The sequence below is a fragment of the Hydra vulgaris genome, chromosome 07 (genome assembly GCF_038396675.1).
Source record: "Hydra vulgaris chromosome 07, alternate assembly HydraT2T_AEP".
Taxonomy (NCBI): Eukaryota; Metazoa; Cnidaria; class Hydrozoa; order Anthoathecata; family Hydridae; genus Hydra; species Hydra vulgaris.
In genome coordinates this window covers 22,263,280-22,273,565 of record NC_088926.1, presented here as the reverse complement: position 1 = coordinate 22,273,565, position 10,286 = coordinate 22,263,280, and the positions used below count along the sequence as shown (strand labels likewise).

The window sequence follows — 10,286 nt, the reverse complement described above, 5'->3', positions numbered from 1 at the left end:
ACATATGTGCATATATATGCATATTTATGTATATGTATATATATGTATATATATATATATATATATTATATATATATATATATACATATATGCATGTATGTTTGTATATATATATACATATATATATACATATATGCACACATATATGTATATATGTATATATATATATATATATATATATATATATATATATATATATATATATATATATATATATATATAATATATATATATATGTGTGTGTGTGTGTGTGTGCGTGTGTGTGTGTGTGTGTGTGCGTGTGCGTGTGTGCATTTATGCGTATATAAATATATACATATGTGTATATAAATATATATATTCTTACGAAAGCTTTATTAGACGCACTTGAAATATATGAAATTGCTGTTTTAATGTCGCAATTAGACATACTTTTTAACAAATTTTTGTCGAATAGCGCTAGATTATATATATATATATATATATATATATATATATATATATATATATATATATATACATATATATACACACGTATATATTTATATATGACAGTTTCTTCAGAATTCAATATTCAAATGTTCAGAAAATTGGAAAATACTAAAGACCATTTATTTTATGAAAATAAATTTGGAACAACAGCTATTGATGTGGATGTTGAAAATGATTTTTATAATGAGAAACCATTAAAAAGGAAAGATATAACTCTTTGGTTTATTGATGCAGTTGCTCTTGTAGTTGAGCATCTTTAATATTATGCTGTTCTCTTATCATTTTCTGATCATTGGGAGCGGCCAATTATTTGGATTAAAGTTACCCCATTTACGTTGCTCTTTAATTTTGACATTTGGGAGTTCAACAAGGTTTTTACAGGAGCTTTCAATCATTCAGCATCTTCATATGTAGACTCATCTAATTTAAAATTCAACTATATGTGGTATTTTGCATTATGGATTTAAACATAACTTCTTATTTCTGCATGTTTTGTTTTAATTTATGTGAAATGGATGAGCAGAAGACCTCTTTATTTGTTACTTTATATTGCAAGATGGAAACGGGTTATGTTTGTTGTATTACAATTATTAAGCATTCCGTTTGGTGTTGTTGGTGCACGAATATTTCATTGCCGTTTGAATGAAAATGCATATGTTATGGATGTGAATAATGCAACACAGTGTCTTAATGTATCATATTTATTTCTTGCTATTTTTGTATCACTAATATTTTTTATACGGTTTTTATGTTATCCTTATTTGCTGAGGAAATGGATATTAGAAAAAATATTTTCAGGTGATCGGGCACGACATGAAGGATATTTGCAGCTAAAGGAAGCTGAGTATGAATAGGGTTTAAATAAATTATGGGAACTTAATCAGTATCATTTGTTTTCATCATTTCAAAGATCTTGGGTATTCTCTAATCAATGGAAATTTACTTTTAAAATTGCTTTAAATGTTGCTTTTGCATTTTCTATTAGAGCTGAGTTCTGGTCATCTGCAATTGTTACACTGTTATTTTTTGTTGCAACACTAACTGTTCTTATTAAGCAGCCGTTTAGAGTGAGATGTTTAAATTTTATGTTAGCTATGTGTCATTTTGTTTTGTTCTGTAATTCTCTTATAGTAAATTTTACAGTTAGGCCTCCCTGGGTGATTCTTGAAACTTTTCAGATAGTTTCATTTTTACGTTATCCTACCATTCTTCAAATGCTTGAAGCCATCAATATTGTATGGTTATTATTTGCATTTTTATGGATAGTTTATTATTCATTTTGAATAATTCGTTATTAACTAAGAGAAAAATTTGGCCGAGTCTTTCGTACAGTTCAACAAAAGTTATTGGGAATAACACAATGAAATACTTAATGGCTTCTTTAAAAGCCACGAAAATTTTAAAAAACTCCACAAGGACAATACCTTTATTCGCACCTGTTCACGAGTTAGCACATGAAATAAAGGTTATCAATGCTTTTTGTAGAGAAGCAGAGATACTATCAGATCCTACTCATGACACTTTGTGGGATTTATTGGATGAACTTATTGAAGCTCATAATGAGTTGAGTCTTGTTTCTGTTTTTAGTATGTCTGTTAAAAGTTCTGTTAGAGAAACTTCAGAAGAATTTATCAAACTCATGCCAAGTTTCCATAAAAGACTTATGCAAAGAGAACATGATTTCATTTTAATTTCACCTCTAAAACGACGAATATTACTTAAAATGTATACTTTAGGTATGAGTTATTTTTTATAAAATTTTATATTATACTATTATATTATACACTAATATTCCGAAGCAGCTGTGGCGCAGTGGGTAGAATTCTGGCTCAGAACCAAGTGGTATATTTATATATATATATATATATATATATATATATATATATATATATATATATATATATATATATATATATATATATATATATATATATATATATATATATATATATATATATATATATATATATATTTTAAAACCAGTGTTTTTTTTATCAATATTTTTTTAAAAATATTGTATTAGACGTGCACTGATGACATCATACTGAAATTACAGGTATTGTTATATGATATCATATATCAAATTGACAAGTATTGTTATAGACAGGTACTATCTAGATATGATTACAACGGCAAAAATTTTGTTTTTGTTAGCATTATTTGAGCTTTTTTTTCATTTGCACTCTACAATAGACTTATTTAGCATATTATAGAAATATTACTTTGTTATAATAAACTATGTTTGTTACTGTTATATTTTCTTATCATATTTATGCATTTTTTGCAGGAGTGTTTATGAGCCGAATAAGTAAAAAGAAGAAAACCACTTCATTGGATTCTCCAAAGCTCTTTGATTCTTTAAGTATTGATACTGAGATTGGTTTCAGTTCAAGAACATCAATTCAATGGGATTCAGAGTTGTTGAGGTCAAAAAGTAATGACAAATATCATCAAGATATTGATGGCACGTTGTCAGCTAATAATAAAGTTGCCAGTGACAATAAGCAAAATCGTGTTGTCTTTATTGATGAGTTTAGTGATGAGGTAATTTAAAATTAAAAACAATTCTGCTTCTATAACAAATGTTAGAGTTTTATTAATATTATGAAATGCTTTAGCAAAAAAGAAATAATTTGTGATTTGTTTTCTCTTAATCTTAGCTTGTTTCAAGTTAATAATGACGCAATGTTAAAATTAAATTTATTACTTAAAACAGTTTTAAAAACTGATTTATTTTGTTTAAAGCATAGATTTTTTGTAGGAACCGTTTTAGAGCTTATGTACGGATAACTAGTACAAAGCACCTTGATGAACAGCACCTTTGGCATTCCATAACTACAATATTTAATATTTTGTTAATATATTCTATACTGGAGGATAAAATAGATTGTATATAAATTATGATTGCGAAAATTATTTGCTATAATATTTAACACTTATTTTGTAATTTTATATATGGCAAAATATAAATATATATTGGACAATGTATATTTTTCCAAACATCACCTTGGTTGTACCGGTTTGCTTAGCAAAAAAGTTTTTTCCCTAAAACTATGGGTTACTTTTAATTAAAAATGTATGAATGAAAATTATATGCACTTTAAATTTATATTTTTACAATATTTTGACACTCAAAATTTAAATATGAATAAGGCTGCTGGTAGGTATGTCAAAAATAATTAATAGCAAGGTATGATAATTATTTTATTATTATTATATAATTATTTTACCTATAATTAGTAATATATATATATATATATATATATATATATATATATATATATATATATATATATATATATATATATATATATATATATATATATATGTATATATATATATATATATATATATATATATATATATAAATATATAAATATATATATATATATCTATATATATATATTATATATAATTAAAAATATATAATTATTGTATATAATAAAAAATATATAATTTTTATAATAATTTATAATTATAAATAAGTATATCTATAATTACTTTTACCATAGTTTTTATCATTAGTTATAATTTTTAGTAACGTAATCATAATAGTTACTATTTGTAAAGTTTTTTTTTTATTCCATATTATTATTATATTTTTATTATATTATTATTGCAGTTATTATTATTATCTTTATTTATTAGTGCTTTACTTTCTTTACTTTTTTTTTTGTCTCTCTCTCTCTTTTTAAGTTTCCTTTGTTTATTGTTTTGTTTTTTTTTATCTTTGTCGAATTTAGCTTGTTTGTAAAAACCAGATCAGTCAGTAATAAGAACCGTACGCATCGCGTGACGTTGTTTCTTATACTGATTGGTCTGGATTTTGCTGCAAGGCATTATGGTTTAATGCACGTTTTTTTTGTTGTGAAAATATTGTAGAATTTGGGTTATGTTAAATATATTTCTTATTAAAACCAAAAAAGTTTAGTCTGATTTTCAAGGAACAGTTTCGTTTCTTTATGGTGCCGAAACCCGTACATTTATTGATTTTAAAGACATTATTTTAGAGATATATTGATTTATAGATTATTTTTTGCCGATGGCTTCCTTAGTTAAGAAAAAGAAAATAAGAAATGGACATCGAGTTTACCTAATAAGGTTGTTCGCAGAAATTGACGACGATTTAAAAGAAATTAAAAAGATAAACTTATTATTGACTAATATAGAGACTAAACATGTGATAATAAAGACTTTAGACGACGAAATTATGGACTTGTTGGCGGACGAAGATGACATTATATCCGAAATTGAGGATACTAGCTCATTAACTAGTGATATTTTAAGTAACATAGAGAATTTACGGTTTCTTAGTAAAGAGGTGAAAGAGTCTGAGAAAGATTCATCCACTCGAAGTTTTACTTCTAAAATTTCCATGAAGCTTCCAAAATTAACAATTCAAAGTTTCTCTGGTGATATATTATCATGGAAAGGGTTTTGGGATCAGTTTTCAACTGCAATTGACAGTAATGAAGATCTGTCAGATATAGCAAAGTTTAATTATTTAAAATCATATCTTTCTGGTAGAGCACAAAAGCTAATTGAAGGACTTACGCTTAGCGAAGGCAATTATAGGGAAGCAATACAACTTTTAAAGGATAGGTTTGGTAATACTCAAAGTCTTATTGCAGCGCATATGGATGATCTTCAAAAAATAAATCCAGTGCGAAATTTAAAAGAAGTAAAACAACTCCGTCAAATGTATGATAAGCTTGAAATAAATATAAGAAATTTAAAGGACCTAAATGTTGAAACATGTGCTTATGGATCACTTCTTATTGCCATTATATTAGAAAGAATTCCACGTCAGTTATGCATTATTATTTCAAGACATTTTAAAAATGATGACTGGAACTTAAATGAATTCATGAATGTGATTATGACAGAACTTACAGCTCTAGAGCGTTGTGAAGCTGTTACTAATACAAGTATCGAAGTAGAAGAAAATATACCAATTACATTACAGAATATGCACATTAATACTAAAAAAAATAATCACCACCATTTGAGCAATAATCAAAGATATTTTAACTATAACACTGTCCCAAGAAATAATCAAGAAACTAGAGACACTTGTGTGTTTTGTAAAGAACGACACTTATCATCTAGATGCAGAAATATAACAGATGTAAAACACCGTCGAAGTATAGTTCAAAAGGAGAGCAGATGTTTTGTTTGCTTAAAAAGAGGACATAAAGCGAGTTTTTGTCGATTAAATTATGAGTGCATAAAATGCAAAAAGAAGCATAACATAACTTTATGCGATACTGAAAGTAACAAGGTTCCAAATAAATTGTTATCAGAAGTCCAGAGTTATTCAATTACTCATCAAAACCAGCATACGGCTACCAACAACCATGTTATTCTACAGTCTGCTAAAGCTACAGCTACAAACCCAGATAACACTTTATCCAGTTGCATTAGAGTATTATTTGATGGATGCAGTCATCGAACTTATATTACAGATGCATTACGTGAAAAATTGAAGTTGAAGAAGATAAGCACAGAAAGTTTAATAATAAAAAGATTTGCATCAGATGAAGGCTTGATCAAAACACTAGATGTTGTTCGTGTTTGTTTGAAGGGTAGAGATCCGAAAAATAATATTTATATAGAGGCATTATGTATTCCTTTCATATGTTCACCATTAAAAAATCTTAACTTCAATCTTTTGCAACAAAAATATGTTTACTTAAAAGGAATCCCTTTAGCTAAATCTTACCCGTTAAAGAACAATGAATCTGTTGACATCCTAGTGGGGTTAGACTATTATTACTCAACAATTACTGGAAAAATAATAAGAGGTTGCAATAATGGTCCAGTTGCTCTTGAAAGTATTTTAGGATGGATTGTTTGTGGTCCATCTGACATCGGTGTACGTGAGAATTTTATTCAAACTAATTTAGTGTCAACTTCACAATCAGATGATGATGTCTTAAGGTTGGAATTACGAAAATTTTGGGAACCTGAATCCAGCGATTTCCAAGAGCAAGACAATTTTTACCAGCAATTTAAAAATGACAATACTTTTAATGGGGAACAACATGTGACAAAGCTACCATTGAAACCAAACTGTGAATTTTTACCTGATAATTATAATATTAGTTTAAAAAGATTTATTTCATTACAAAGAATGTTTGAAATAAATAATGATTTAAAACAACGATACCAAGAAGTAATAACTTCGTACGAAAACGAAAACATTATTGAGCGAATCTATGATCCAGGTGAACCCGGAAAAGTTCATTATCTACCTCATCGTGCAGTACTACGAGATGATAAAGAGACAACAAAGTTACGTGTAGTGTTTGATGGTTCCGCAAAAGAGGGTGGTCCTTCAATTAATGAAAGTTTGTATACTGGCCCATGTTTACTGACATGCATATATAGTACACTTTTACGTTTTCGCATGTTTAAGATAGGACTGATATCCGTCAAGCGTTTCTAAATGTTGGTATATGCAATGAGCATAAGGATCTATTGCGATTTTTATGGTATGATGATAAGAACAACATGTTAATTATTTATCGTTTCCTGCGAGTAGTATTTGGAATCACTAGTAGTCCTGTTTTGTTAAATACTACAATTATAAAGCACATGGAAAATTATTCAGATACACTTAAAGAATTTACTAAAAAGTTTCTAAGAGATTTATATGTTGACGACTCTACTGTTGGTGTTAATGCAGTCAGCGAAGGTATTCAATTTTATAACTTTATAAAAGAAGCTATGAAAAAGGGAGGATTTAATCTGCGAAAATGGTTTAGTAATTCACCAGAGTTAAGCAGGTATATTGCAGATAAAGAAAAAGAGAAAGCCTTGCTGAATGAGGAAGACAGTTATGCAAAATTTGAATTAAATAGAAGTAATGATATGGAAGTTAATTGTGTAAAGGTTTTGGGATTATTATGGAATGGAAAAACCGATGAGTTCCATTTCAACTTTTCAGCTATTGTACAAGAAGCATTGAATCTACCTTTTACAAAAAGAAATTTGCTTAGGGTTGGAGCAAAATTTTATGATCCATTGGGTCTTATTTCACCAATTGTTATTGTGACAAAACTATTGTTTCAAGCTCTGTGTATTGATAAACTTGATTGGGATGATAAATTACCTTCTGAAATCCACGAAAAATGGTTAGCGTATTTAAAAGGACTAGAAGTTATTTCCAGCATTACTGTACCAAGATACTGTTTTAAAGAACAAGATGAAATAGCAAAGTATGTTACTTTACATGGTTTTAGTGATAGCTCTCAAGTTGCTTATTCAGCAGTTATATATGCTCAAGTAAAAACCAAGGAGGGTTGGATGTCCAAGTTGATAGCCTCAAAGACGAAAGTTGCTCCAATAAAAAAGTTAACAATTCCACGTTTGGAATTACTTGGCTGCTTGTTATTAGCGAATTTGATGCACAAGGTTGTTCAAAAATTTAAAGACGTTTTAATTGTGGAAAAAATTTGTTATTGGACAGATAGCGAAATATCTTTATCTTGGATAAAAAATTCTAAAAGAGACTGGAAGTTATGGGTCCAGCATCGTGTGTCAAAAATTCAAGAATTAAGTAGCAAAAAAGATTGGTCCTATATTGAGGGAGAAAACAACCCAGCAGATATACCAACTAGAGACTTAAATCTGTTAACGTTTCAGGCCAATTGCTTGTGGTGGGAAGGTCCTTTGTTTTTAAAAACTAATATCACACCAAAACAAAGGAAGTATTTTGATAGTAATATGGTAGAAAGTATTAGTGAGTTAAAAAGTTCTGTAACTACTTGTGTCAACTATATTGATGAGCCAAAAGACGGAGTTCAGTATATTATTAAAGCAGAAAAATTTAGCAGTTTAACTCAGCTATTGAGAGTTTCAGCATACGGTTTACGATTCGGGAATAATATTAAAAATAAAGTTGTTAAATACCAAGGAGAGTTGACGACAAAAGAGATTAATTCAGCTGAAGAATTATGGATTAAGTCTGAACAAAGTCTGCTAAAAGGGGAGAATGATTCTAGTCAGGATTATGAAAACATTAAGCAACAGCTGGATTTATTTATTGATGAACATAACATTCTACGGTTAAAACGGCGGTTTGAAAATAGTTTGCTAGAATATGCAGAGAAGTATCCAATTATATTGAGAAGCTATAGCCATTTTACAAAGCTAATAGTACTAGCTGCATATGAAAGAGTAAAGCATTTGCGACTTGAGGAACGTTAAATGAATTAAGAAGTAGGTTCTGGATTCGTAAGGGACAACAAATAGTGAAGAAGTACATTAAAGATTGTGTCAAGTGCAAAAGAGTGCTTGCAAAAACTTTACATGGTCCTGGACCTCCAAATTTACCTATTTTTCGAGTGGCAACACATAAATTTGCGTTCACCAATATTGGATTAGATTATGCTGGCCCTTTGTTTGTGAAAAATATTTATGGACAAGAAAATTCATTGTATAAAGCTTATGTGTGTTTGTTTACCTGTGCAACATCCAGAAATGTCCATGTGGAATTAACGCCTTCCATGGAAACTGATTCTCTTATAAGATGTTTAAAACGTTTTATAGCTCGAAGAGGAAGTATAGAGATAATAATCAGTGATAACTTCAAAACCTTTCTAAGTGAACAGTTAAAACAGTTTTTAGCAAAAGAACGTATATTATAGAAATTCATTTTGCCTAAATCACCTTGGTGGGGAGGATTCTATGAACAACTTATTCGAGTTGTCAAAGATGCGTTGAAAAAATGTGTAGGAAAAATTCGATTGTCATATGAGGAATTAGAAACAGTATTACATGAGATTGAAATGACGGTTAATAGTCGGCCACTAACTTATATTTATGACGAAGTATATGAACCATTGACCCCATCTCATCTTGTAATTGGAAGAAGATTACAAACAATTAATGTAAAAACTCAGATGGATGATTCTCAAATTGATAATTCTGATGATCACAACAGCAGATTAAAGTACTTGAAAACTATTATTGATCATTACTGGAAACGTTTTTGTCGTGAATATATTGCTCAATTACGAGAAAGACACCTCTATGATAGTAAAAACCAAAGGAAAAAGTGCGGTGAGTATCTACAAGTTGGAGATGTTGTTTTAATAAACGATGATCAGTTAAAGCGAAATTTATGGAAGCAAGGTGTCGTGGAGGAATTAATTATTTCTAATGATAAAAGAGTTAGGGGTGCCATTTTAAAGACTTGTATAAATGGGCATGTATCCTTTATAAAACGTCCACTTCAACGCTTAGTTCCTCTCGAAGTAGTAAAGATTAAAAACACAGAAAAAGTTAAATCCGCTGAACCTAAATACCAGATGATGGCTGCTATTACCGCTGAATTAAAAAGAAAATTTAATACTTAAAAATTCATTGTTCTGGGATACTTAGTATCCCAGGGTAGGGAATGTCGAATTTAGCTTGTTTGTAAAATCCAGATCAGTCAGTAATAAGTACGTATGCATCAGTAATAAGTACGTATGCAGTAATAAGTACCGTACGCATCGCGTGACGTTGTTTCTTATACTGATTGGTCTGGATTTTGCTGCAAGACATTATGGTTTAATGCCACGTTTTTTTTGTTGTTGTGAAAATATTGTAGAATTTGGGTTATGTTATATATATATATTTCTTATCAAAACCAAAAAAGTTCAGTCTGATTTTCAAGGAACAGTTTCGTTTCTTTAATCTTTATTTTAAATTTTTTCCGTGTTTTATTTATAGTATTTTTGCTTTTGATGTTTTTTTTTTGTTTTTTTTTAGGTGTCACTCCATTGACTAGTTTTTATCTTTATGAGTGACACCTAACCTTATTTATG

At 28.8% G+C, this 10,286-nt stretch overlaps 1 protein-coding gene and 1 pseudogene across 1 annotated transcript; both read left to right on the top strand.

Moving 5' to 3' along the window:
• Positions 1-527: 527 nt before the first annotated feature.
• LOC136082627 (uncharacterized) lies at positions 528-3,383 on the top strand (annotated as a pseudogene).
• A 1,130-nt stretch (positions 3,384-4,513) lies between these two features.
• LOC136082626 (uncharacterized) lies at positions 4,514-9,833 on the top strand. The gene is made up of 4 exons (XM_065802040.1): positions 4,514-6,821; positions 6,890-8,652; positions 8,757-8,924; positions 9,123-9,833. Exons 1-4 carry the CDS (start codon positions 4,514-4,516, stop codon positions 9,831-9,833), a joined length of 4,950 nt encoding a protein of 1,649 aa, XP_065658112.1.
• The last annotated feature ends 453 nt before the right edge of the window (positions 9,834-10,286 follow it).